The 26174-nt window shown below is 50.9% G+C and overlaps 1 protein-coding gene across 3 annotated transcripts; it reads right to left on the reverse strand.

Annotated features, from left to right (window-relative positions):
* Positions 1-366: 366 nt before the first annotated feature.
* On the reverse strand, positions 367-26173 carry GTPBP1 (GTP binding protein 1). 3 transcript variants are annotated; one of them, XM_014851294.3, is made up of 12 exons: positions 25883-26173; positions 23189-23300; positions 17040-17220; positions 16108-16456; positions 9729-9852; positions 8488-8602; positions 6861-7005; positions 6547-6729; positions 5618-5753; positions 4827-5005; positions 3906-4106; positions 367-3001 (listed from the first exon to the last, which is right to left on the reverse strand). In XM_014851294.3, exons 1-12 carry the CDS (start codon positions 26072-26074, stop codon positions 2909-2911), a joined length of 2010 nt encoding a protein of 669 aa, XP_014706780.1. In that variant the 5' UTR covers positions 26075-26173; the 3' UTR covers positions 367-2908. The 3 variants fall into 3 exon arrangements, with proteins under 3 accessions (XP_014706780.1, XP_070362971.1, XP_070362972.1); XM_070506870.1 differs by having other exon boundaries at positions 17040-17246; positions 25883-26022; XM_070506871.1 differs by lacking the exon at positions 23189-23300 and having other exon boundaries at positions 25883-26096.
* Position 26174: the final 1 nt, after the last annotated feature.

The following is a 26174-nucleotide window of genomic DNA, read 5'->3' on the forward strand; positions in this document are numbered from 1 at the left end:
AACACCTGCTCTGCATCTAGCACCATTTTTCAACAAAGGAGACATCCCCAAACACCAATAAACGAGTCCCTGGAACTTGCCACACGCTGTCCAGGCTCAGTGCCCCTGCTCGTGCCCTCTGGGCCAGGCACATACCTTCTGCCCGTCTGCACACGTCCTAATCCTACTGGCCCCTCAACCCTCACACCGTCTTCTCTGTGGTAGCTCCCATGACCCCAGTCACACCTGGGCCTCCCCCTGCCCCATGGCACGTTCCTGTTGCCTTCTCCTGTGCCAGGTGGGCCAGTAAGCCAGAAGAGTGGTCTGACTGAACTAAAGACACCACAAACGCTAGCTGCACGTACAGAACGGTCAGGATTTGCCGTGAGAGGATCGATTAACAGCTTTATTCTTCATCAACTATAAAAGGGCTGGTGTTTGTTCCAAATGGATAGTTGGTGGAGCTGAGACCCACAGGGGACCTTCGTAGTCCCTGTTAACAACAGTAAAATGCTATACTCAGTCAGCCCCTGCTAGTAGGTGTGGTGACCACAGAGATCCAGACCGACCTCCTGAGTGTCTGAGGCAGAGGCCAGAATGGAGGCCGCAGCTTCCAAATGTAAGAAAAGTGGTTACGCTCACAGGGGCAAAAGAATTCAAACAAAATGCTCTGAGGTTCCACCATGGCCAAGTCCTGTGGAAAGACAAATTCCAAAGCACCGCCAAGGGGACAGACAGCAGGGAGCTGCTCAACACTGGAGCCCCTGGAAGCAGAACCAGAGTCAAAAAGCAACCGGGAAACAGGCAGGGGCCAAAGGACATGCTGGAGTGGCTGACCGGGAATGGCTGGTGCGAGGGCTGGTGCGGGAACGAACACGCCTGCTGGCGGCACTGCTCCTCTGAGCTTGTTTCCTTAACTAACGGAACTAACACCACCTCCCTCGCAGATGGCAGCTGCGAATGTCAAAGTACATGAAGTGAGTGAGACACCTGGCTCAGCCCCAGCCACACAGCAGAGAGGTGTCAATGCCACATTTCTCCTTTCCAGCCTGTCCCCCAGCTTGTGGCCTCTACTACAGACCTGGGAGCAAGTGTGAGTGGTAAGCAGTGTGCTGACCGTCCACTGGCACCTCCCACATGCTGGGCACCACGTCAGGGCCTCAGAGACACTCGCTCACTGAATCCTCACAACAACCCTGACGTAAGCATTCACCTCTTGCTGTAGATGAGGAAACAGTTCAGAGAAGGTTGGCAACTTGTCCTGTGTCAACGCTGGTGGAGGAGCCTGGGTTTTCAAGCCACGTCTGCCTGACAGGAGAAGCTGGGCTCCTCCCAGCCCTGCCCTGCTCTGCAGCCTGGGGCTCTGGGGCAGGCAGAGTGAGTGTTCCCCGTGGCAGCACCTCCACGTGGAGGGGCTGGGCAGGGAACGTGACACTGTCAACTTCAAACAAACTTTTATTTTGTGTGCTGGTCTGGTCAGTCCATGGCCACAGGTTAGTGGTAACTAGAAGTAACTGGAAGGAGGGTTGGAGAGGAACCAGCAGCCTGGAAGCAGGAGGAACAGGGAAGGGGGCGGCAAGGCTGGGGAGGGACCCAGCTAGCTGGGTGACTGCCCGGCGAGAGAAGGAACACGTCTCCGCCCATCAGTTCACCCTAAACTGGGGCTTCAGTCCACAGCTCGGACAAGGCTGGCTCAGAGCCCCACTGCCATCTCTGGCCTGGGAAACCCACCGCCACCCAGGCAGTGATTATTCCAGAGATCTGACTGCTCTGTGCTGGGCCTGGAAGAGTCTTTTTCACTCTGCCCTGCCTGCCTCCCCACACCCCAATCGGGGTGTCCAAACCTGGGGCTCAGGCCCTTCACTGTTGTGCTCCTGTAGCAGCCATGTTGGGGCGACGTGGCAGGGGTGTGGTGGGGAAGGAGGGGTGCCTGGCCTGGCTCAGAGGAACACCCCGTACCCCAACCAATGGGAGGCGCTAGTGAGCACAACCTGAGCAGGCTAAGCGCCGAGGCCCAACAAGATTCAGAGTCAAAGTCCAAGCAGGAGGTGGCTCCTGGGCAAGGAGAGAGCCTCCAGCCCGGCAGATCGGCACAGCAGCCATCACCCTGGCCAGCCAGGCAAGCACAGGATTGTCTCCAAGGGGAAAGCAAAGCCACCATCCATCTTTGGGTCAGTGGCAAGGGTCAGAGTTAGGGGCGGGGAGGGTCCTACAATCCAATCGCCTCTCCCCTCCACACATCTACAGGTTACAACTTAAGAGCTTTTGGCATTACCTGTTCTGGGGTTTAAGGAGAAAAAGAGGGAGACAGAGAAAAGAGGAAGCCACCACTCTCCACCTGTTAAAGTCCCCACATCGCCGGAGGGCTCCCTGCTCTGGCAGCAGCAGACACTTACACCCAGAAGCCCCTCAGGCCGGCGTCTGGCTCCATGGAGGAGCTCCGGGCACAGAGGAGAGAACCCAGGGAAGGAGGGCGCCTTCAGCTCCTGACAGCCCCTGAAGGTTCTTGCAGAGACACGCGGATGAACGGGCAGGCGGCCAGGGAAGAGAAAAAGAGAGACTGCCAGGACCCTGACCAGCCGCACTCCTGCAACACACACGCACACGCACGCGCACACATGCACACACACAGTAGAGAGATAGATATATAATAAAAAGAATAAAAACTAAGGGCCCAGATGTACAAAAAACAGGGGTGAGGAAGAAGGCAGGGAAGAGGGTGGGAGATGGTCAGTCCTCCAGAAGTCTGGCCACCTTCCTCAGCTTATAAATTACAACCCCCCTGGAAAACGGGGGTGAGGGAATGATGAGGCTCCGGCTGTGGCCTGGGGGAGGGTGAGTGGTGGTCAGAGCTGCTCTGGCCCATCTGGTGGAGCAGTGGCCAGAGTACGAGGATCCTTTGGGTGGACGGGGTGGGCCTGGGGTAGATTCAGCAGCCGCTGCCAGGGGTCACGCAGGCCCCCTGGGACTTCACCTTATGACGCTGGCCCCCCCGTCGCCGGCCGCCACTGCTGGGCTTGGGCTGAAACAGAGAAAGAAGCAGCTTGAGAAGCAGTGGCCCATTGGAGCAGGACAAGACAGCAGAGGGGCTGGGGCAGTGGGAAGAGGCGGCAGGAGACGAGCTAATGTGGTCCCAGCCTACCCTGAGTGGTCATCTCTGATGTGACCCAGAGCCTGGCAATTCCTCTCTGTCAGATGGAGCTGGCCCACCCTCCCTTCCTCCTGAATGGGTGGGTTACATGTGATAACGGCATGAGAGGGAGCCATTCAGAGAAGCACAAAGAGAACAGAAACCAACATCTGCCACCACTAATAGGTGGACAGAGAAAGGGAATGAATGAGCCAGAGGAATGGCTCAATGCAGGAAAGAGAGCAGAGGAGGCGGAGAGAGACAGACTCCGGAAGGAGGGAGGTGAGGGCGTGCCAGGAGAGAGCAGGTAGGAGATGCTGATTGAGAGCCACAGTGACACAGGGCCCAAGGCCACCTACCCCTCCAGAGGTGCCATGTCAGGAAGGAGGCACAGGAGGACCCTCTAAGGCAGCGTCTCTCAAACCGTTTGGATGGCAGCACAAACGCGTCACTCTCACACTCACACACACACACAATACTTACTCTGACTAGGAAAGGGAAGATGACATTTTTCTAGTCTATTTGATTAAAAGGAAATGCTAATAAGCAGTACCAATTAAATTGATTTTATGTAGGCCACATCTCAAAGATTAAAAAACACTGCCTTAAGAGACAAATAGCTCACACTTAGATAGCACTTATGTGCCAGGAGCTGTGGGAAACACCTTCTATCTATGAACAGACGTGGCAGTGAGTGAAGGCTGCCTGAGGCTCTCCTACTTGTCACCTCTACCCACTAGAGTAATGGCCGCACCCTCAGCCAGGGGCCCAGGACCAGCCCGGGACGCGCGCTCACCTGTGGCTGGAGACTGCTGGACGTAGCTGGCTGTGCAGCTCCTAGAGAGCAGGCTTCGTCTCCAGGCGGAGGTGCCCCTACTGCTGGCCCTCCAGCCGAGCCCCCATCTTCTCGTTTGGTCAGGGGGCCCTTTTTTGTCGATTGCATCTTAATCTGCTGGGGCTTGGAGTTCATTGGGGAGTTGTTGGTGGTCTGGAGAAGCTGCAGGAGCCAAGGGGGTGAGGCTGAGGCCAGAGCTGCAGGCAGGGACCTCAGCTCAGCTGCCCGCTCCCCCGCCCCCACCCTCTCTCTCAGGAACTCCCCCACCTGGCTGCTCCTGGGCAGGGCAGATGGCAGGAGGGCCATGACAGGGGCAGTGGGTGAAGAGATGTTCTCATCTCCACTGTGTCCCAGGACTGCCACGGCCTGGGCTGACATCGCAACTGCTTCAGCCCAGCCCAGAAGGACTCCGTCCTGTTCCCTGCCCTAGGTGCTCTTCCCACAGATGGTCTGTGAACCTCGGCCGTCTCCCACTCAGCCCAGCTCCCAGGCCAGGGTCCAGTCTGCCAGAGCCTGGTGAGATGAACTTGCTAAGCTGGCTGAAACTCCACAGAGCATCAAGCGCATCTCCAGCCCGAGGGTCCTGCTCCCTCTGCAACAAGAGGCTGGGGCAAGTTTTAACTTCAGGCCTCCCAAAGAGCCCAAGTGAAGACCTCAGTACCTAGAAATATTTGGAGTGTGGCTATAACAAATCTTAAGAGCTGCCACCCAGGAGGGACGTGCTGTTCCAGCTCTCCCGAGGCAGGGACTAGTGCCTCTGCCCCTGGCAGTTAGGGAAGAGTCCACAGGATTTCTCAAGAAGAGCCTGTTCTGCTCATGGTTTAGAACTGGAGTGGCCCCGGTGTCCCCTGGGGGCAGGCAAGGAGGCCTGCCCGGCCATACCTTGGTGATGGTGCCCACAGCCTTGGTGCGGCCTTCCCGGAACACCAGCCGCTGGTCTATGTGCAGGTACTCAGGGGTCTTGATGAAGCGGAAGTGCACAGTGGCCTTGTCCCCAGTGCGCAGACAGTCCTTGTCCATGCTCAGAATGGTGGCTGTCTGCCTGATGCTGCCACAGTGCACTGCCAAGGGACCCAGGAGGTCAGGACAGGCCTGAGCTGCCCAGTGCCCTCAGGGGAGGGGAGGCAGTGAGTGAAAGCACGAAATACTCTTGAGCTGTAGCAGGCTGCAGACCTCAGGGAGGCCGAGTGTGGCCGAGTAAGCTGGCGGCCTGCCCCTGGATCTGATCCTGCCTCGTACTCTCCCACCTTTTCCTCCAGTTAGATGCCCCCGTCCCTGGGCCCACGCTCCTTAATACAGGGCCCTGTGTCTGCATGTGTGCCTTCCCTGGACTGGAGGCTTCTTGAGGGGAGGCCCTTGCCCACCCCGTCTTTGTCCCAGCACCTCAGCCCCACCGCCCAGCACAGCAGCATTCAGCAGATGTTGCTGAAGGACTGAGGGTGAGGCTCTTAGGGCAGGTCTGGGTCTGCAGAGCCCTGCAGAGCCAGCACTCAGTTAGTGTTCACAGGACTGAACAAACACCTCAGCTCATGGGTGGACAGAGGGGACGGCTTGACTGCACAGGACAGACACCTGCCTCTTGGCTGGAGCTCAAACTTCAGGTTGCTGGAGCACTTTCTAGAGGGAGCTAGAGCAGGGGCCCTCCTGGGCTGGTAGCACCCTTAGACACTTACCCATGGCCTGGTAGCGTGGGCTAATAGTGGTGGGGTGGTGGAGGACGAGGATCTCGGCCTCAAACTCCCAGGATGCTTGGGGATTCAAGCGTGGGGAAACCATCACCATGCCCTTCCGGATGGACGAGCGCTTGATCTAAAGAAAGAAGGAATCCCAGACCTCAGGGTCACTGAGGCCTTCTGGTTGACCCCCTGGTCCCGGAGGACGAGCTGTTCTTCTGGGAATGGGGACTACCCCAACTCGGCCCTGCCGTGTCACTGCACTGGACCAGAGGCCTTCTGGGGCAACAGTACGATGCAGACGTTACTGCTATGTGGAAGCCTGAACAGTGCTGGTGGGAGTCACGAAAGGCTTTGTGCAGCAAGTGGCATTTCAGCCGGGCCTCAAAGGACAGGTAAGAGTTAAGTGGGTGGTGAGAGGGCAAAGGCAGGCACGCATTCAGGTAGAAAGAACAGGGCGAGCATGATGCGACTGTTGGCAGGAATAAAGAAAGCCCCATTTTGTTGGTTAATCTGGTTGGCGGGGAAGGTAAGTGACCCCAGAGCTAGCACTCATCCCAATCCTCAGGGACAGAAGGCTGAGCAGGAAGAGGATTCGGCATGGACTCCAACGGCCTATGCAGAAGGACCCTCTGCGCTGCAGGGAGGCACCTATCGGACCTCACCACTGAGCTCAGGGCACCCTGCTGGCAGTAGGGGGAGGAACAGAGCTTAGAGGCAGGCAGGCCTGGGTTCAAGTCCTGGCTCTAGCACTTACTAGCTGCGCGCTCCTGGGCAAGTCACTTGTGCTCTCTGAGGCTCAGTTTCCTCATCTGTCAAAGTGAGGTCAGTTATCCCCGCCTTACAGAGCAGCCACGAGGACTGGAGATGGCACAGAGTCTAGCAAAATGCAGAGCCTCAGGGGCGTTTTTGGTGTCATCAACACTCACCTTCTTTAGCGCGAAGGAGGCCGTCTGCCCGCCCCGCACCTCCTTGACAGGCATTCGCTTGCGATGGATCGACTTTACAGCAATGGACAGGAAGTTACCCAGGGGGTCTGGGCCCAGCAGCAGCGTGTCATTCAGCTTGATCAGGCCCCTCAGTGTTGTGCCCGACACCACTGTCCCCACACCCTGCAGAGAAGACCCTGGCCCAGTAAGTCCATCCCCACTTGGGCCCTCCCCACCACACACTTGCCCCAACACTCCTGTAAGGAGGACCCACCCAGCCTCCCGCCCTGCCCAGTCCACCAGAAGCCACTCACCGGGACAGAGTAGGTGTCATCAATCTGAAACTCAGCAGGCTCTTCCTCCCGGTAGCTGGTGCGGGGAGAGAGGAGGTTGAGGAACATCTTCAGCAGATCTAGGTTCTCGCCTGTAACGTTGGAGATCTGGAATATCGGGCACATCCTAAGTGGAGAGTGAAGAGAAAGGAAGAAGGGTGCTCGGGTGGCCAGCTCCTGCCTGACCCAGGGCGGGGGAAGCAGGAGGGCTCCTGGACCAGCCGCTGCTCCAAGGGCCCCACTGGCCCCCTCCGTTGCGTCCCAGGACTCTACCCCCTGCCCTGACCTAGCAACTCCTAGCCACACCCGCTCCAAGGCCTTCTTCTCTTCCTCAGTTTTGTCTTTGAAATCTGTCCCCTCCTGTCCCTCCACCAGTGCTCTACTTCAGGAGCTAATGGGAGCCTCTTCCTCCTAAAGCACACAAGCTTGCTTAAAATCCGTAACCGCCTTCCGCTGCCGAGGAGATAGCCTGGATCCTTCCTCCCCACATCTCCGCAGGTTTATTTCTCTCAAATTCCTATACTAGCCAGACCAGAGAAGCTTGCCTTCTCCTAAAAGCTTGGTACTTTTGGCCCTCATGTCTATTTGTTCACTCTGATCCTCCTGCCTGAATTCCTTCCCTCTTGTCCAACTACCAACTCCTCTCATCCTTCGGAGCCCATCTCCAATGCTGCTTCTTCCAGGAAGCCTTTCCCAGACGGGCACTCTCGATTCCTTCGAGCTCTAAAGGAACTTCTTGTGTCTCTGTTACCTGTAACTATGTCTGGTTTTCCTCAGTTATCTCACTGGTCTCTGTATCTCCTATCCAGGGTTAATCAAACTCCTCGAGATCAGAATGATATATTCCCCACCGTTCAGTGAATAGCGCCTGCACAGAACAGGCACCGGACAACGTGAATGACGTGAAATGGAGCCGGCTGAAGCAGACCCCCATCTGCTGGCCAACTGGTGGTCCCGAAGACAGTGTCAGGGCAGAGCCACAGGCCAAAATGCCAGGCTGCTCTGGGTCCTGCACTCTAGACCAAGCCAGGAGGCAGATGGCTCCTAAGCAGCCCCAAAACTCTGGGAGAAGGAACAGATTTAACAAAGTTCACTATTATTAAGAGAGTAACTGACCAAGGAGCTACCCACCTTGAGGACAAGGACTATGCCCAAGCCAACTGAACCCTCAATGCCTAGATGAAGAGCCTGGCACAGAACAAACATCCAATAAATATGGAATCAAAGAATACCTAACGAGTAAATGCCAAACCTGATCTTGATTAGAGAGCTTCTGAGAAACATTATAAGAAAATTACTAACAACAGTTATAAAAATGGCTGTGTATCTATCACACAGCAACCAGACACAGCACTAAGTGCTTTCCATACATCATTTCCAACACTCACGAGAGCCCTATGAGGAAGGTGAGGTTATTCCCATTTCACAGATAAGGACTGAAGCCTCAGCTGGGATTCCAACCTCGGTGAGGCCAGCTCCTCAAAATCCAGGTCACCCTATGCAGCCCCTGGCAACACTGCCACTTGGGAGGCCCTGAGCTGAGACTGGAATCTTCTATTTCATCCAATCGCTGTGCCTGCCCGGAAGTAAACACTCACACCCCCACTACCTCTCAGAACTGAAGTTGGAGGCCGTGACAATCACATCGTCCTTGCTCTGCACCAGCACAGGGATCTTCCGGCAGCCTGGTGACTTCAGCAGGCGCTGTAACAGCTTCAGGGTTTCTTAAAAGGTGAAAGGGAACAGAATTAGGGGGACACAGCCTTCTCTTTGGGCAGGTTTCCAGGGCAAGACAAGTCCACTCATTACGGATACAAGCAGGAGACATAAGATGGACCAGCGTTGGGGCCGGCCTGGTGGTGCAGTGGTTAAGTTCACACATTCCGCTTCAGCAGCCTGGGGTTTGCTGGTTCGGATCCCGGGGGTGGACATGGCACCGCTTGGCACGCCATGCTGTGGTAGGCGTCCCACATATAAAATAGAGGAAGATGGGCAGGGATGTTAGCTCAGGGCCAGTCTTCCTCAGCAAAAAGAGGAGGATTGGCAGCAGATGTTAGCTCAGGGCTAATCTTCCTCAAAAAAAAAAAAAAAAAAAAGCCGGACCAGTGTTAAATGCCACAACGCCTGGAGAAGCAAAAAGGAAGATCAAAACTTTGGGTGGATGTGTGCTTGTTAGAGTAGAAAGAGAACACAGAGGGGGCCTGTCTGCTAAGGTGATGAGTATGAAACCTGTCAGATTCCTCCAGAGTCTCTAGCAGACCCACAGCCTGTAAGCAAGTGACTTGGGGGTCCACAAGAAGGACTACGTTCTTCCCAGAATGCTCTGCTTCCTGGAGAAAACTTCGTCTGACAATAGGATCTCTAGCACATTTAGACACCTGCAGAAGCCCTTATGAGGCCCTCCAGAAGGACACCTCTCCACGTGTCTTCTACCATCTGAAACAGTGAGGGAGAAATGCAGGGAGGCCTAGTCCTGTAACCCTGTTTTGAAGCCTTTGGTGCTAAAAGGTAATCAGACCCTCTGCCCAAAGGTCCCCACACACATCCAGCTTAGGCAGTAAAATCCAACTCCTGCCTAAGGCCATCTGAAGAGAGCTGCCAAGTTAGGGACCTCAAGGATGTGGAACCAGAAGGAACAAAGAGCAGGTAATTCTAGGCTGTACTCAGACCAAGAGCCAAACAAGGGAGGAAGCAGAAGATTCTGGGGTGATGGAAATTCAGGCCAAGGTCTGAGCACCAAAGAAGCAGAGGACGACTCTGGGCTGAAGCCCTGGCAGCAGACCACCAAGGAGGCACACAGGGTGACTGTCCCAAATAGAGAGAGTGCTGCCAGCTGAAGGCTTCACTTACCTTGCAGGATGTTGGCAGGACACATGTCAATCTTGGTGACCACCACAAAGACAGGCACATTGAGTGCCAACGCCAAGCCCAGGTGCTCCTTAGTCATCCCCACAATGCCAGCATTGCTGCCCACCTGCCCCAACACAGAAAGAACTGTCAGGACAAGAGACAGAGGGTGCAGCTGGGCAGGTACAGGGGCTCGCAGAAGCCTAGGGTAAGGGCGAGCTCCCATCTCTGAGGCCCGTCAGAACAGGACACAGGGGCACAAGTCTCAGGCCAGGATCAAAATGGGTGAGATGAAAGCCGGATTGGGCACAGATTGCTTTAACCTCTGATTCAATGATGTGGGCTAGAAAAATCTGAGGGGACTTAGAAACAATGCAAAAGACAAACTTAGGCAGTCTGGGAAAACAGATGTCTAGAGTCATCACAGTAGATTCAGGTTAATATCCCTGGCTCCCAGTTTCCCCCTGTATAAAATGGGGGGCTAATATCTGCTTTAGAGGGTCACTCGAGGTTTAAATGCCATAACATATGTCAAAGGTCCAGCACACAACCAGCATGAATTAGGTGTTAAGCAATGGCAGCAGTTATTACTGCTACTATTCCTTCCCACAACAACAGTCATGCATCACGTAACGGCGGGGATACGTTCTGAGAAACGCGTCAGGAGGCAATTTCGTGGTTGTATGAACACCATAGAGTGCGCTTACACAAACCTCGATGGCACAGCCTACTCCGCACCGAGGCTCTATGGCTTAGCCTAGCGCTCCTTGGCTGCACACTGCACAGCTGCTACTGTACTGAACGCTGCAGGCGACCGTAACACAAGGGTAAGTATTTGTGCATCTAAACATCGAAGAGGTTCAGTACAAATACAGCACAAAAGATAAAACGGCGCACCCGTACAGGGCACTGACCACGGAGGGAGCTGCAGGCCTGGAAGGTGCTCTGGGGCGTCAGTGAGAGTGGCGAGTGAACGTGAAGGCTGGGGCACTGCCGGACACGACCGCAGACGTTATCAACACTACACTCAGGCTACGCTACATTTACTAAAAATGCTTTCCTTCCTTCAATAATAAATTAACCTTAGCTTACTGTCACTTTTTTACTTTATAAACTTTTTAATTTTTTTAACTTTTTGACTCTTCCGTAACTTTTTGACTCTTCTTCTTCTAACCCTAACCCTTAAAACACAAACACGTTGTACAGCTATACAGAAATATTTTTTCTTTATATCCTTATTCTATAAGCTTTTTTCTATTTTTAAAATTTAAAATCTTTTACTTTTTAAACTTTTCTGTTAAAAACTAGGACAGAAACATACACATTAGCCTAGGCCCACACAGGGTCAGGATCATCAATATCACTGTCTTCCACCTCCACACCTTGTCCCACTGGAAGGTCCTCAGGGGCACTAACACACATGGAGCTGTCGTCTCCTGTGATAACAACGCCTTCTTCCAGAACACCTCCTGAAGGACCTGCCTGAGGCTCTTCCTGAGGAGGTGTCACTCTTTTCAGAAGTATGTCCATGGTGGCTTCCTTGTTTGCTTCTTTTTTTCATCATAGATTTGCTTGTAAGCAGATAACGTACCATGAACATTCTTCTCTATTAATAAAAACCTGTCAATGTTGCGGTCCATATTTTCAAACTTCTTAAGGAGCTTGCTGAGGTCTGCGGAAGCTCCTGCTAACCCTTCGCTGTGAATGTTCTTGGGGGTTCTTCTTCTTTTTCTTCCCCTGCAGTTTCCTTTCTCTTGCCTCTTCTTCAGCTCTGCGTTCCTGTTCCACTTCCAACAACTCCCCAGTAGTCAGTTCCTCAGGACCCACCTCTAGGAGCTCCTCGATGTCATCCCCATGCACACCCAGGTAAAGTTGTTTGCCATCTCCACCACAGCCTTGTTGGTTTTTGCAACCTCTTCATCCTTGGTAAACCCTTTGAAGTCATGGACACACCTCTTGAGTGTCTTCTTCCAGAAGCCACTCATATACTCCTTGGTAACATTACCCCAAGCTCAAGCAAAGTTCTTTTAAAGATTTTATTTTATTTTTTTTTCCCCTTTTTCTCCCCAAAGCCCCCCAGTACATAGTTGTATATTTTAGTTGTGGGTCCTTCTAGTTGTGGCATGTGGGATGCCGCCTCAGCGTGGCCTGATGAGCGGTACCATGTCCGTACCCAGGATCTGAACCAGCGAAACCCTGGGCCGCCGAAGCAGAGTGCGTGAACTTAATCACTTGGCCATGGAGCCGGCCCCCCAAGCAAAGTTCTTGATGCAATCATAGATGTTGTAATGTTTCCAGAATTGCATCAGTGTCGTCCTCAGTTACAGCAATAACCTAGGCAAAGGTCATCCTCAGGTGGTAGGCCTTAAAACTGCTATCACTCCCCTTGATCCATTGGTTGGATCAAAGAGGTGGTGTTTGGAGGCAGAAACACCACTCTGATATTGGGATGAAGATCACCAATAAAAGGAGGATGTCTGGGAGCATTACTAACAATAAGCAAAATCTTGAAAGGTATGTTATTCTCCAATCAGTACTGCTCCATTTCGCTGGCATAGCAATTCAGGAGGGCACCCCGGAAGAGGAGCTGGGTCATCCATGACTTCTTATTGCTCCTGTAGTGCACTGGAAGTGTGTGCTTATTGATATGCTTGAAAGTGCTGGAGTTCTCACTGTGCCAGATCACAAAGGGCTTCAACGTGTAGCCTGCAACATTCCCCCCCAAGCAAGACTGTTATCTTGTCACTAAAACCTGAAACCTGGCACTGACTTGGCCTCCTTAGGGATGAAAGTCCTTTCAAGCAATCTTTCCAAAACAGGGAGGTCGCAACCATATTGAACCATATTTGCTCTGGCAAGTAATCTTCCTGCACAAGCGGCTTATCTAGAATTCCCAAAAATTCCTTAGCTGCCTTCATATCAGCACTTGCAGACTCACTCCTCACTTTCACATTATGTAATGAATAATGATTCTTGAATCGTTTAAACCACCCAGAGCTAGCAGTAAATTCAACACCACAGCCAGGTCCACCCTTTTCTTTCAACATTGCAAACAAGCTTTTTACTTTGGCCAGACGGTCACAGTGCGGGGAGGGAGATGCTTCTGGGTCTGGTCTTCAATCCAGGTCATTAGAAGTTCCTCCATGTCTGATATAGGCCCTTCCCAAATTTTTGTTAGTCTCGTTGCCTTCAATCAAGCAAATCCTTTAACAGCTTCTGTCACTTTCTTCTTCAAGATCATAGCTATGGTGGAAGGGGACATGCCTCACTGGCGAGCAATAACCATCACTGATTTTCCACCTTTGTAGTCCTTAATCACTTTTATTTTTGTTTCCAGATCAATCACTCGACATGACCTCACTGGCAACGGTGGCAGTGCATTTTGCACGCTTAGGGGCTGTGATGAACAAAACAACATGAGATTAAATAAAGCAAGAGAAAACAATGCAATCTAGAGATGTGGTAAACATGAGACGTATGAGGCTGCTGCCAGTGTAACATGGCATACTCTTTTACAGTAAACTTTTTTATAAGTAGAAAGAATACACTCTAAAATCACAATAAAAAGTATAGAATAGTAAATACATAAACCAATAACATAGTCATTCGTTATCATTACCAAGTATCATAACGGCATGCCTATACTTTTATATGACTGGTAGCACAGAAGGTTTGTTTGCACCAGCACTGCCACAAACATGTGAGTAATGTGTTGCACTATGACTCTATGATGGCTATGATGTCACCAGGTGACAGGACTTTTTCAGATCCATTACAACTTATGGGATCACCGTCATATACATGGTCTGTCATTGACTGGAAACGTCATTACGTGGCGCATGCCTGTAAATGTTTTTAAATATCACCATCAAGGCTGGTTAAATAAATGACAGCACATGCACAAGTGTGTCATATAAAAGAAAGAGGAAACTCTTATCTACTGATATAGGATAATCTCTAAGATATATTTTTAAGGAAAAAAAGCAAAGTACATAAAGCATGCTACCATAAAGAGTGGTGACTGGATCACTGTTTGAAAGAAAGCATCTGTAAGACATGTGGGGATATCTGACAGAATATAAACATGAACAGACTAGATATTGGATGGTATTAGGGCACTCGTGTGCATCTTCCTGGTTGCAATCACAGTAGGAGACAGTTTCTACTTTTAGGAGTGTGCTAAAGTTTTTAGGGGTGAAGAGTCACAATGTCAACAATCCACTTTCAAATGACTCAGCCAAAAAACCAAGGAAAAAATGATACACATAGGCATCCATCATACACACAGATGAACATGGCAAAATGTTAATGACGGCTGAATCCGAGCGGTGGGTGTGTACTATTCTTTCAACTTCTCTGAACGTTTGAAATTGAAGGGAGAGAATATATATACTTTTGCTGGCATGACTACAAAATATCTCTGGAGGATACATAAGAAACTGAAAATACTGGTTGCCTCTGGGAGGAAAATGGACAGAGGAGGAAAGGAGACTTTTCACCATGGGCTCTTGGGTACCTTTTTATTTTTGTACCATATGAATGTGCTACTTACTAAAACAGAAGAAAATTAAAATTAAAATTGCCATGACATATTTACAAAGTGCTTTATACATTCCAGAGTGTTTTCAAGGGATGCTCTCATTTGATCCTCGGGCCACAGGTGAGCCGCCAGCCCTCTGACACAGCCGTTCCAGGCCTGTGCTCCCTTTTGCCTGCACCGAGATACCTCCACTCCCTCCCCCTACCTCTCTCCCTTCCCTCCAGCCACCCTCCTACCCAGCTTTGGTTTGCTTTTATTTTTCCCAACCTGGATGAGACAGAGCTCTATTGCTTTGTTGTCTATACATTTTAAAGACTTTTTTCCCTAGAAATTGATTGCCATGGAACAATAACAAAGTATTTCTTTGTTTTTGTTTTCTACAGAAATTTTCAATATTTGGATCATGGCCTAAAAGTCAGATAATACATAATATTTCCTCCGGAGTACAGATATTTCCATTAACTGTCCTTGCACTGTAGCTCAGTTAGAAAAATGCTCATTTTAAACTGGTTTCTATATCCTTCTTAATATCAACCCAACAAATCCCCCAAATATGCCCATGGACCTTCCACTGACACCCCTTCTTGGAGAGCAGCTTTCCTGAGCCCAGTCAAGGTCGGCAGCGGCCCTTTGCAATGCTCGAAGATATGGGAGATGAAACCATGCTGAGATCCCAAGAACCTTGGGCAGAGAGCCAACAAGAGTGTTGATACATATGTTCTGCCTCTCTTTACTCTCCAGTTTGGGGAGAATTTGCCTGAGAACCTGTGTTTGTGGGGCAACTTGATCAAGTCTGCTCTGAACAGATGCTTGTGTTTACTACACTTATTAATACAGACAGCTGGAGGGACTGGGAAACGGGGAAGGGCTTTGAGAAGGACTTGCCAAAGGAAAACGTGCTCACTTGCTCGCTCTCCGTGAAAGCTGTGCAGTTGTGACCAAGGGTGAGGGCCTCTAGGACTCCACTGTCCATCCAGGGAGGAAGATCAAAGGGACCCAAATGTAAGCTTACCAACAAGATCCGATGCAGAACCTCTACTCCCCTTTCTTTTCAGTTCATCAACACGATGAGCTGCTTAAAAATCTGTTCCCACTAGGGGCTGGCCCCATAGCCGGGTGGTTAAGTTCGCGCGCTCCGCTGCAGGCAGCCCAGGGTTTCGTCGGTTCGAATCCTGGGCGCGGATATGGCACTGCTCATCAAACCACACTGAGGCGGCGTCCCACATGCCACAACTAGAAGGACCCACAACTAAGAATATACAACTATGTACCGGGGGGCTTTGGGGAGAAAAAGGAAAAAAAAAATCTGTTCCCACTAGACTGTAAGCTCAGCGGGAGCCGAGACGGCCCCCGTTCACTGCCGTGTCCTCACAGTGCCAGACAAGCAAGAGCCTCTGAGTGAGTACCTGGGACTGGCTGACACTCTCAGGCCCCTCGTGATTACTGTCTGTGCTCTCCTCCAGGTCTTCCCCAGCCCTCCCCATCTCTGAGGGTGCCACCTGGTGCTATCATCTCCTCAGAGTAGCCCAAACCCAGGAGAAAACATTTCTGAAGGTAGTAAGCCGCAGAAGAAACCCTCCTCTACGCTTCTCTGAACAGTAAGCGAAGTCTGCCAGTGGCATCTTGGCTTTTATTTAGAGGATCCCTTCCTGGCCTAACCTTGAGAAGACTGTAAATGTAACACTCAGAGCCCTGGGCGCCCCTGCAAAACCTGTCATCCTTACCCAGTGTCAAAGCCCAAAACAACATGCCTGTGTCTCAGAACAATTTCACACACTTGCACGTCACCACACTCCCAAGAGCCCAGCCGAAGCCTCCTTCTCAGGGGCGCCTCACACTCACCATGAGCATGCAGAAGTCGGGCAAATGGCCCGTCATGCCAAAGACAGTGGTCTTCAGATACTTCTCATGGCCAGCCAAGTCGATGAAAGTAATCACCTTAGTGGATTTCTCACAAATCTTTGTCCACTCCAGGCTGCCACCGTGGCTGTCTGGCTTGTTCACCACATTGCCTTCGCTGTCAAAGCCCAGAATGTCGTTGCCCACACTGCTGGTGCGACCAGATTCAATTTCATGCTTGTGGCGGAAGAGTTTCTGGCGGGCAAAGCCTCGGCCATTGTCCAGCTCCCCGTGTGTCAGGACCCCCAGAAGCGTGCTTTTGCCGGCATCCACGTTGCCCACTACTGCTACCCTGCATGTAGAGGAACCCATACATCCGTGTGAGAGTTGGTGGGTGGGTGAGCAAACCCCAGTAAGTGGATCTGTAAGGACAGGCCCGCCCCTGAGCCTCTCCGGCTCACTGCTCCTCCCGTTCATGGATGAGCACATTGGGAATGTTCCTGGAGCTGTATCCAGGGAGGAGAAACAGTTGTTCAGGAGGAACTAGGTTCCCACCACAGTGGCTTTCTTCCTTAACTTCCACTAGCTTCCCCAAAGCTGCCAGACAGGAGCCCCAAAGCCAAGAGAGGCACAAAACGCTCTCCTCCGTTACCCTGGTTTTTAGCCTTACTGGCTGATGGGAAAGCAAATGCAGCTCACAGAATGTATGGCTGGCCTCCCTCCCACTCTTCCCAAACGGAAATATTTAGGGATGGGGACGTGCAGAAATAAAGAATGGAGCTGTCATGTCTCTGGATACTATTTCCATGCCTTAGGAAGGGAAGGGGTGAAGCTGACATACCAGGTGTCAAAGGCTCAATCACCATTCTCTGTGAAGCCCCAGACCCCAAGGTCATGCTGCAGGGGACCCCTGAACGGTTCTGAGCCCTCCTCACCTGACCTCCAGGAAGTCATTGTCTCCTACTCGTTTCCGGACCAGGTAATCACGCACACGGCCCCCAGCTTCTTGACGTTCCCGCAGGAGGATGACATCGGCCTCAATCTGTTCAGCCATGCTCTTCACTGTGGCGTAGGAGGCCTCCATGTCAGCTTCACTCAGCCCGTACTCAGTCCCATCTGGTGACAAGAGCCCAGACATCAGCCTGCCAACAAGCCAGCCAGTCAACCATCCCTAACGAAGGCCACACCCAGGACACCGGAGGAAAAAATGGCTCTCTCTACCTGACAGGTCAAAAACTTGGGCACACAGAGAGTTAACAAACAATAGGGCATGGGCTTCCCCATCAAGCAGGGCATTCATTAATTCATTCAACAGTAATCACTGAGACTCTCTCAGGTTTTATGCTAAGCCTCATGCTGGGTACTGGGAATAAAGGTACACTTAGCAAGCTCACAGCCCAGCAGGAGAAACAGACAGGAAATTAATTAATTGCAATACAGCTTGAGTGCTATACTACAGAGTCACACAAAGAGAACATAAGCGGAAGCAGCTAGCATTGCCTGGGGAGGCAGAGGACAATTTGCAGGGCGCTCACTCCAAGCTGGGTCTCCAAGCGTGAAGAACGGGCCCACAGAGAAAGGAGGAAAGACATCTAGCAGAGGAGCAAAGCAGGGAACATGGCAGAACATGGCGCATTCAGGGACCAGTAAGCAGCTAGGTGTGTTGGGGAGCAGGCTATCAAGCGATGGGAGACCACGAGATGTGGAAGTGGTTAAGCAGACAGACAGCAGCAAATCACATTATGTACTGGGCAGTGGGAAGCCTTGGGGGTTCCACAGGGGAGTAACATGATCAGATTGCTGTGGGTTAGAAAGATCTCTTGGACAGCAACAGAAAGTATGCACTGGCAAGCGAAAGACCAGAAAAGGGAGCACAGCTAGGAAGTAATTCTAATAATCCAGGTAAAAGATAATGAGGACAGGAGACAAAGTAAAATGGGGAGAGAATTTAAAAATGATTTTAGGGATAGATTTTTAACTGAGGTGGCTAAGGTGAAATGTCCAGCACGTGGCTGGAAAAACGAGTCTGAGCTCAGGATGAGGAAGTGAGTCAAGCAGAAGGGCAGACCAGCCAAGCAATCATTTACTGAGCGCCTACTGTACAATAATCCCATCAGGTGCCTTCCCCGTGGTGTCGGATTTAATTCCTACAATAACTCCCCCAGCTTTTCCTCCAGCTGCTCCATCTCCGAGAGCACCCCTGCTCCTTCCCTAGGATCCTCCCCCAGAGGCTGCCCAAACTCTTCTCCTTTACCCCCTCCAAAGACCTAGCAGCACCGTCTCTCACCCGCCTCCATCTCTCCCCTTCCAAACAAACTCAAGTCATTCTGAAACTACGAAAAGGAAACCCACCCCCCTCTTCCCTTGCTTCTGCTTATCTACCGAGCCACCATCTCCTCTAAGCATCTCAAAAGTAAGCGACACTTGTTGGCTGTATTTCCTCCCCACCTACTCACTCTGATCTGACTACTGTGGAAGAAACTAGCTTTCAAGTCATCAATGGCCTTCTAACCACTCATCCAATGCCCTTTTCTTGACCCTTACGGTACCCCACACTGCTGGCCACCATCCCTTTGCTTCTTGAATGACTACCCTCCCACCCTGCTTGCCTACTGCCTGAACCCTCCTGATTCACCCCCCCGCCCTCTGGTTCCTCCTCGCTCTCCTCTGCTAGGTCTTCCTGCTCCTGTCCCTTAAATGCCAGTCTCTTCAACTAGTCAGTCGGTGGCCCTCTTTCCTGTTCTCTAAGCATTCCCCTTGGCCACCTCATTCTATGGCTTCAACTGTCATTTTGAAAACTACAAAAGCATTCATTTCTAGCACTGTCCTCTTCCCAGAGCTCTACACTGAACTTCCAATTGCTTGCGGGACAACTCCTAGAAGCCCAATGTCCAAACTCAACCACCTCACCCGCTTTTTAAACAACAGCACAAAAACTAACACCATTAATAAAGCATTTTAGCCCTAACTGCAACCCTACGAGGTAGGCATTACTGTTCCCATTTAAGAGGTCTCAGAGCTGGTCGGGAGCAGAGGGGCTCTGTGAGCTTGGTCTTCTGATTCTAAACCGAGAGCTTTTTCCTCTGGCAAGGGCTCCTCTTAAAGCCAGACCAGTTCTTCCTCTTACCTTCCTTATTTGTAATGACAACATCATCCCTCCAGTCACCCAAGCTTAACACTCATCACTCCAGTCCTGCTGACTCTAGCTGTATATCTCGCCCTTCTTTCCTTGTCCCTGCTCTTTTTGCCAATCCAACGCCACCAGCCTGATTCAGGCCCTTATTCTACCTGAATCACCAAGACAGACCCCTAACTGGTCTTAGCAAATCCAGTTTCTACTCCCTCCTGGCCATCGTGCATAGACACACAAGTTTAAGCTCCTAAACAAAGCATAGCTCTGACGTCGTCACTTCCGAGTCAAAGCCTTGGAAGGGCTCCGCAGGCCCAGCAACATTCAGTTCCAATTCCTTAAAGGCCACCCCCATTTATTCCAAACCCCCTCCTCCTTCTCCCCTTCTAAGTTTTGTCCCAGTGCAAGTGGCCCAGTCACCATCCCATGTTCTCTGCACTTTTCCAGCTCTACATCTTTGCTCATGTATTTCTCATCCTAGAAAACCCATCAGTGCATCTCCACCTGTCAAAACCATCCCCACTCTGCTCCCCTATGTCATTTACCACACAGCACACCTTGTGGAATAGTGTTTTGGATGCACACCTTCCTCCACTAAACATAAGCATCTTGAGGACAGGGACCATATCGCAAACATTTCCTGGATGGCCCACGAGGGGTGCCTTTCCTATGTCAAGTCCTCAAATGTCTGTAAAATGCAAAACAAATGAACAAAGTGGGAGCAGTTGGGCTGAGGAGCTTCTAAACTCATGGCCAACTGAGCTCTGGAAATCTTCTGGGTTAGAGAAGGGCTTGTGGGAAGTGTTCCTAAGAGAAAGCTTGCTAACCCTGCCATTCTTGCCAGACCCCCAAATTCTATCCAACCTTTCCCGCTTCTGGTACAACGAAAAGCAATGCTTTTACGTCCTGTTCCGCACCAGGGGCAATCACCACTGTCACCGAATCCATCGAGGGCTTCCAGAAAATGCCCCCAGTCACATTACCCGTCTCCAGCATGCAATGCATTCCTCACGCTGTCAGAGTGGAAACAAGACCAAGGAGGTCCAATCACTAAAGTCCACACGTTCAGCTGCGCAGGAACCTAATCAGACAGATCTCCGTCCCGCCATCTGACTTGCCTTTCCTGTATGCACGCTCCTGCTCGACGCACTGCAAAGGCTCCCCACACTTTTAGGATAAAAGTCTAAACTCTTTGGCACGGCATTCAAAGAGCCTCAAGATCTGGGCCCTGCCTACCTGTCCAGCCTCCCCTCCCAACACTCCCGGGCTCACACTCTAAACTCCCATTTTACTGAATCCCTTCCAGTCCACCAAATACTCCACAATCACCAACGCCTCTGTGCCTTTGTGCGTGCGGCTTTCTCTGCTCACTCACGACTGCCTCATTTACCTGGAAAACTCCTACTCATCTTTTAAATGTAATTCAAGCAGCACCTCCTCCCTTGGAAAGGCTTTGAAGCCCTCCCTGACTCTCCACACAACTTAACACTCCTCCTATGTTCCCTGAACTTTAACACAGCACTTGGCTCTTAGAAAGTCATGACTTAGTATTTGAGGAATGAGCAAGGTTCTTTTTGAAAGAAATCTCATGGTAAATCAACCATAACCTGGATCCCTTAAAAAATTACTAATGCAGCACCTACAACAAGACTGACAAACGATAATGTACAACTGAAATTTCACAAGGTTGTAAACTATCATAAGCTCAATAAAAATTAAAAAAAAATTACTACTGCAACCACTAATACCGGCTAACATTTATATAGTGCGTACCACGACACCATGGGATGGATGCTCTTACTATCCCCATTTTAAGACAAGGAAAAGAGCCAGTAGGCAAACTCAGACCTATCACGCTCCAGATCCTGAACTACTAGGCCATATTGCCTTCTTTTACAACATTAATCTCAAATTAAGAATGTATACTTAAAGAGCACATTCCTCTGCACTGCTTAGAATTTTTTCGTGTCTAATTTACCCAGACAAAATGTCTCTGAGGTAGGATGGGGAAGGATGTCATTATGCCCATTTTACAGAGGATGGAAGCAATAAACAGAGGTGAAGCACCAAGCACACCCAGGAAGTCAGTTATGAAGCTGATCCCTGGGGGCCTTGCATCTGGTTTAGTCTTGTTTGACGTTCAATTTGTTTAACTAGTTACGATCTCTCTCCACCTCTAAAGAATTCCTTACAGATGACTTCCTGCAGGAAGGAGTCACTATGAATCTAATGGTACCCAATAGGGAGACGCAAAGATAATGCCTGGGTGTGTAGATGCGTTAATGAATGTCTGATGTCTTCCTACGCGTTGTCATGGAAGGGTTAATTAGTTGCGAGTTGCCAAGGTGTGACAAAATTCACTAAGAGTCCACATTAAAGCATAAAGGGGGAGAAGGGAGTCTTAAGAATCTGGATCTTCAAGGCACAGTCCTAACACTCATCAAAACTGATCTAGATGTGGTTCTACAAGCATGAGGTGACCTTTGACTGGTTCATCTTACTACAGCAGGCCAGATGTGCACCTGAACAAAAGCTTCCAAAAGGCTACCAATGATGCCCTAGTCACTAAAAAGAATGGCTTATTCTAAACCTGACTCTCTCCTTGCTGTCTCTGTAGCATTTGACAATGCTGACCAACTCCTTCCCTTTCCTGACATGCAACCTCTTGGTTTGCCTATCTCTCTGACCATGCCTTCTTTAAGTTGATAAGACCTGAAACTGGGGAGGGAGCAGCAAAGATGGAAAGGAACGGACAGATATGAGAGACATTTCAAAGCAGGGGACAGCAGTATTTGGAGATGAAACCCTTCTTCCTTGTGTACTCTTGCAGCATTTGCAAACACTATTCTCTACTGAGGTTATCTGTGTATAAGCCATCTGTCTTCCCTGGGACAGAGACCAGATTTTAAGTATCCAAAAGTGCTTTGCAACGGTATCAAGTCCTTAGAAGATACTTAATAGATATGTGTCAAAGAGTTAAAGAACGATTTTGAGATTTCCTCCATCTTAAACTCGGACTGCAAAAGAATTATTACCTGCCTTTACAAAGCCTACATTCAGCAAAGAGAACTGTTTCTTTAATGATGTATTGATGCCTATTGGGTCTTCCTGCAAAGATGACAGAGGCAAGTTCTGGTACAGGCTAAATTCATAATCGTTAACAAGCCCAGCTGACATTTCAGCAAAGATAATGTCATAATGAAGATGAAGGTAAGGAGGCTTTATATTGAAGGTATAAACTAGGAACAACCAGATAAAAAAAGCTCAGGATGTAATCTGGGATTCTGTCACGGGGGCTGGCTTCCTCTAAAAGAGGGGGGCTCCACTACAATGGAATAAGCGGGTTGGAGGACAATAACAAGTCCCTTCCAGAACGGTAACAAGGCTCCATGTCTGACGGGATCTCACAGGGAGAAAGGAGGACCTCTGTTATCACTGCTACTCACACTGGTCAGTGTGGTCCGGGGCGAGGCAGCCTTGCTGAAGAGAGGAATTCTGAGTGTCCTTTTCTTGCTGACACCGAGAATCATAGAGGTTCTCTGCTAAACGGACAGTAAGTAGCGACGGGATGTGTAAAGCCGGCTTGAAGAGGAGGGCCTAGAGCTGCCCAGAGACCGCCTAATTCTAGACCCGACTGTGACCTGCTCTGTCACCTTGGACAAGAAGGCTCCTTGCTCTGTCTTTCATTTCCCTTTATGCAAATGCAGAGTACTGGAGGGAGAAAAGAAGCATCTGTAAAGCCGCTTGGAAAGCGAACCCTTAAAGTCAGGCACATTATGACACTAAGGTGGGAACTGACATTCTCACTTTGTACTTTTACGTCCTCCCAAACAGTTCTGCAGACGCTAAAGAATCACTGCGACTGAGACACAGGAACAGGGAAAGTTGATAAAAGAGGGAAAATGTGCTCTAAATAATTTTTTAAAAATAAAGTGAAAGGAAAACTATGCTCACCTGATCCCTGCCCAATGACATATATGGTCTCTCCGCATCCCTCGTCCATCCTCTCCCACATCTGCCGAAGGAGGCTGTCATACTGCTCTGATGTAGGGCTCACTAGAACCAGCTAGAAGAGAAACCAACAGCCTTAGGACCACACTTACTAGAAGAGCACCACAGCCAAAGCAGACCAACAGCCTGACCAAAGATCCTGACTGAACCCCATCGCACCCTAGTCTAAAATAGCTACACAGCCCCCTTATGCCCTCTCTGCCTCTCCTTAAACAGCCTTTGAGCCCAAAGCCTTAAACAATGTACTAAACAAGTATGTCTGAACCACAACCCACAGAAAAGAGGGTGTGAACAGCCTGCTTCCTGCTGCTTAACAGGAGGGGCAGGACCCACAATGATTGGAATTTGGCATTGTGGGCAGAAACTGATGAGCAGTGCTTCACACCTACATGCCAAGGGCTTCCACCTGCAGCTTGCAATTCACAGGACGTAGATCTCATAACTGCCATGTCCTCCACCCAAAGCCAACGGTTCCCACAATAACGAAAGAAATATGTTCCACCTTGCCTGTGTGATCTTAATTATTTAAGAATCGGCAGTAAAAACTGCTGCAAGACTCATCTTCAACAAAACACCATGACCACTAAGATGGGGATGAGCACCATCATTTTGCAAATTTCTGCCAATAACATTAAAATAGCAACACTTATTTGGGGAGGCCATTTACCAACAGGCATTGTCAGATCCCATTCTCTAACCACTCACATGTGACCTTGGACAAGATGCCTAACCTCTTCAAGTCTCGGTTTTTTAATCCATAAAATACAACGTGCATCCTCAGGCCGCTGTAAAGCCAGAATAAGATAACATGGAAAGCATCTAGTCCACAGCTCAGTAAGCGGCAATTACAGTTTCTTCACCCAATCATTGCTAAAAAGACCTTGGATGAAACTCGCCACCACAGCTCACTAATTGATCCTCCCATCGGAAGCTCTCGGACAGACCCTGAGGTCCCCACATTTCATGTAGCAAGTGGATAAACTTGCAGCTTCTAATCTTTGCCTCAGGAATCAATCTGTTCAACCCATCCCTTCTCTCCCTCCGCATAGTCAGTTTTTCTCTTCAGTATCATCGATGTTTATTCTCATACAGCTTCTCAGCTTTAAACAGTGAGGATGACTCCGTGGGCCATGTGATGAAGTAACACTTCCCTATCCTAGGACACTAAAGAAGCTGGTCAGGAAATGAAGATACTACTGTCTTTGCAACTCTGCCCTGCAATTTCCCTGAGTTTTCAGATTTCTTCAGCAGCTTGACCATGAACTGACATCCACCTGGTCTGCTTTTGAGTCAAGCGCATCTTGTAAAATTTCCTGAGTTGACTCATCAGAGCCTGTACTTATAACCTGGGTGCTGTGTGGGTCTTCTGCAGCATGTCACACTGCCTCACACACTTCCCCAGACTGTCCCTCTCCAAGCTCGGCTGTGCTCATTACGACATGAGAAGCACCAGATAGGACCACTGTGATAAGCCCAGTGTGGCTTCTCAGTGCTCAGCTGAGACTGGAGGGAGAGAGAGCGGCTGAAACGTGGCTGCTTAGGTCGCAGGGAAAGTCCTCCCAAGTTTGGGCCAAGTTTCACGCAATTTTGCCACCAAAGACTGTGAAAAGTCACAAACGTTTTCAAAGCTTGTTAAATATCTCTATTGTAACTATTCAACAAGTGGGAGGCGGCACTGGGGTTCTCTCTTCCATCTGCTGCTATTTAACCTGCAAAGGGAATTACCAGTTTATTCGATTCACATCAAACATTTACTGAGTAGTCTGTATCAGGCACTATAGTAGGTGTCTTACATACGATTCTCATTTTAACAGGCATCGGCATTTAAAAAATGATGTAGCTGGAGAACTGAGAGGTTAGGAAACTTTTCCAAGGTCACAGAGCCTTTTTAAGTGGCAGGACAGGAAAGGGAACCGAGTTCTAACTTTCCTTTAGCAACGTTAAGCGCCTTCAAAACACCAGTCACATCTTATACTTACTTTTTTATCCCCAAAACGGCAACCAGAAGGCGAGCCTTTAATTCCTGCCTACCTTCTCAGAAGACACGATTTAAAACGTTTTTATTCCATTCATACGAGACGAGGCTCCGCCCCCAGGATGGCGAGATTATGGGTCATGCCACCTTCCACTTCTGTTTTGGGTGGATTTGTAAATCCCCAGACATTCCTCAGACAACCTTCTCCCCGACGGAGCGACGACTTGCTGTTTCCCTTCCCGACACCAGGAGGGACGCGGCTGCCCCGCGCCCCCTCGGACTACCTGACCCTCCCGCCTGCGCGCCCCCTGCCCGAGCCTCCTCCGACGCTCGGCCGCCTGCAGGGGCCAGTCCAGGGAGAGGGCCACGCTCGGGCTCGGGGCAGGCGGCGCCGCCGGCGTCGGGGCTCCTGTTCCACGTGGCGGAGCCGAGGGCTGGGATCTCGGCGGGAGCCGGCCGGCGGGGGGCGGGCGGCCAGGTCGGCGCCGCCGAGGGAGGACGCGGTGCGGCGGCCGCCCGTCGCCCGGGAGCCCCCCTTCGCGGCCCGCCCCGGCAGGTGGGCGGCTCACCCCCGCCCCCGCCGTCCCCCGGAGCCGGCCGGCCGCCCTCCCGCTCCGCTTGGCGCCGCGTCCCTCGGCGCCGCCGCCGGCGCCCGGGCCTACCTTACTGGTGAGGTCCAGCTCCGGCTCGCCGTTGAGCGCTTCGCCGTCCTCGCTGCAGTCCGAGTCGAAGCCGCCGTGTAGCCGGGCGGCGGCCGCCGCGGCCCGGGCCGCCCCCGGGGAGCTGGGCTCGGGGGCGAACATCGAGGCCGGGACCGGCGAGTCCATCGGGGAGCGACTCCGCTCCGCCGCCATCTTTAATAACTTAGGCTAATTCGTAGCCGGCCGCCCCTCCCTCCCGCCTTATTTGCATAATATATGCGTGCCCCCGCCCCACACCTTATCGGAATAATTT

Source organism: Equus asinus, chromosome 4, assembly GCF_041296235.1.
Source record: "Equus asinus isolate D_3611 breed Donkey chromosome 4, EquAss-T2T_v2, whole genome shotgun sequence".
Classification (NCBI taxonomy): Eukaryota; Metazoa; Chordata; class Mammalia; order Perissodactyla; family Equidae; genus Equus; species Equus asinus.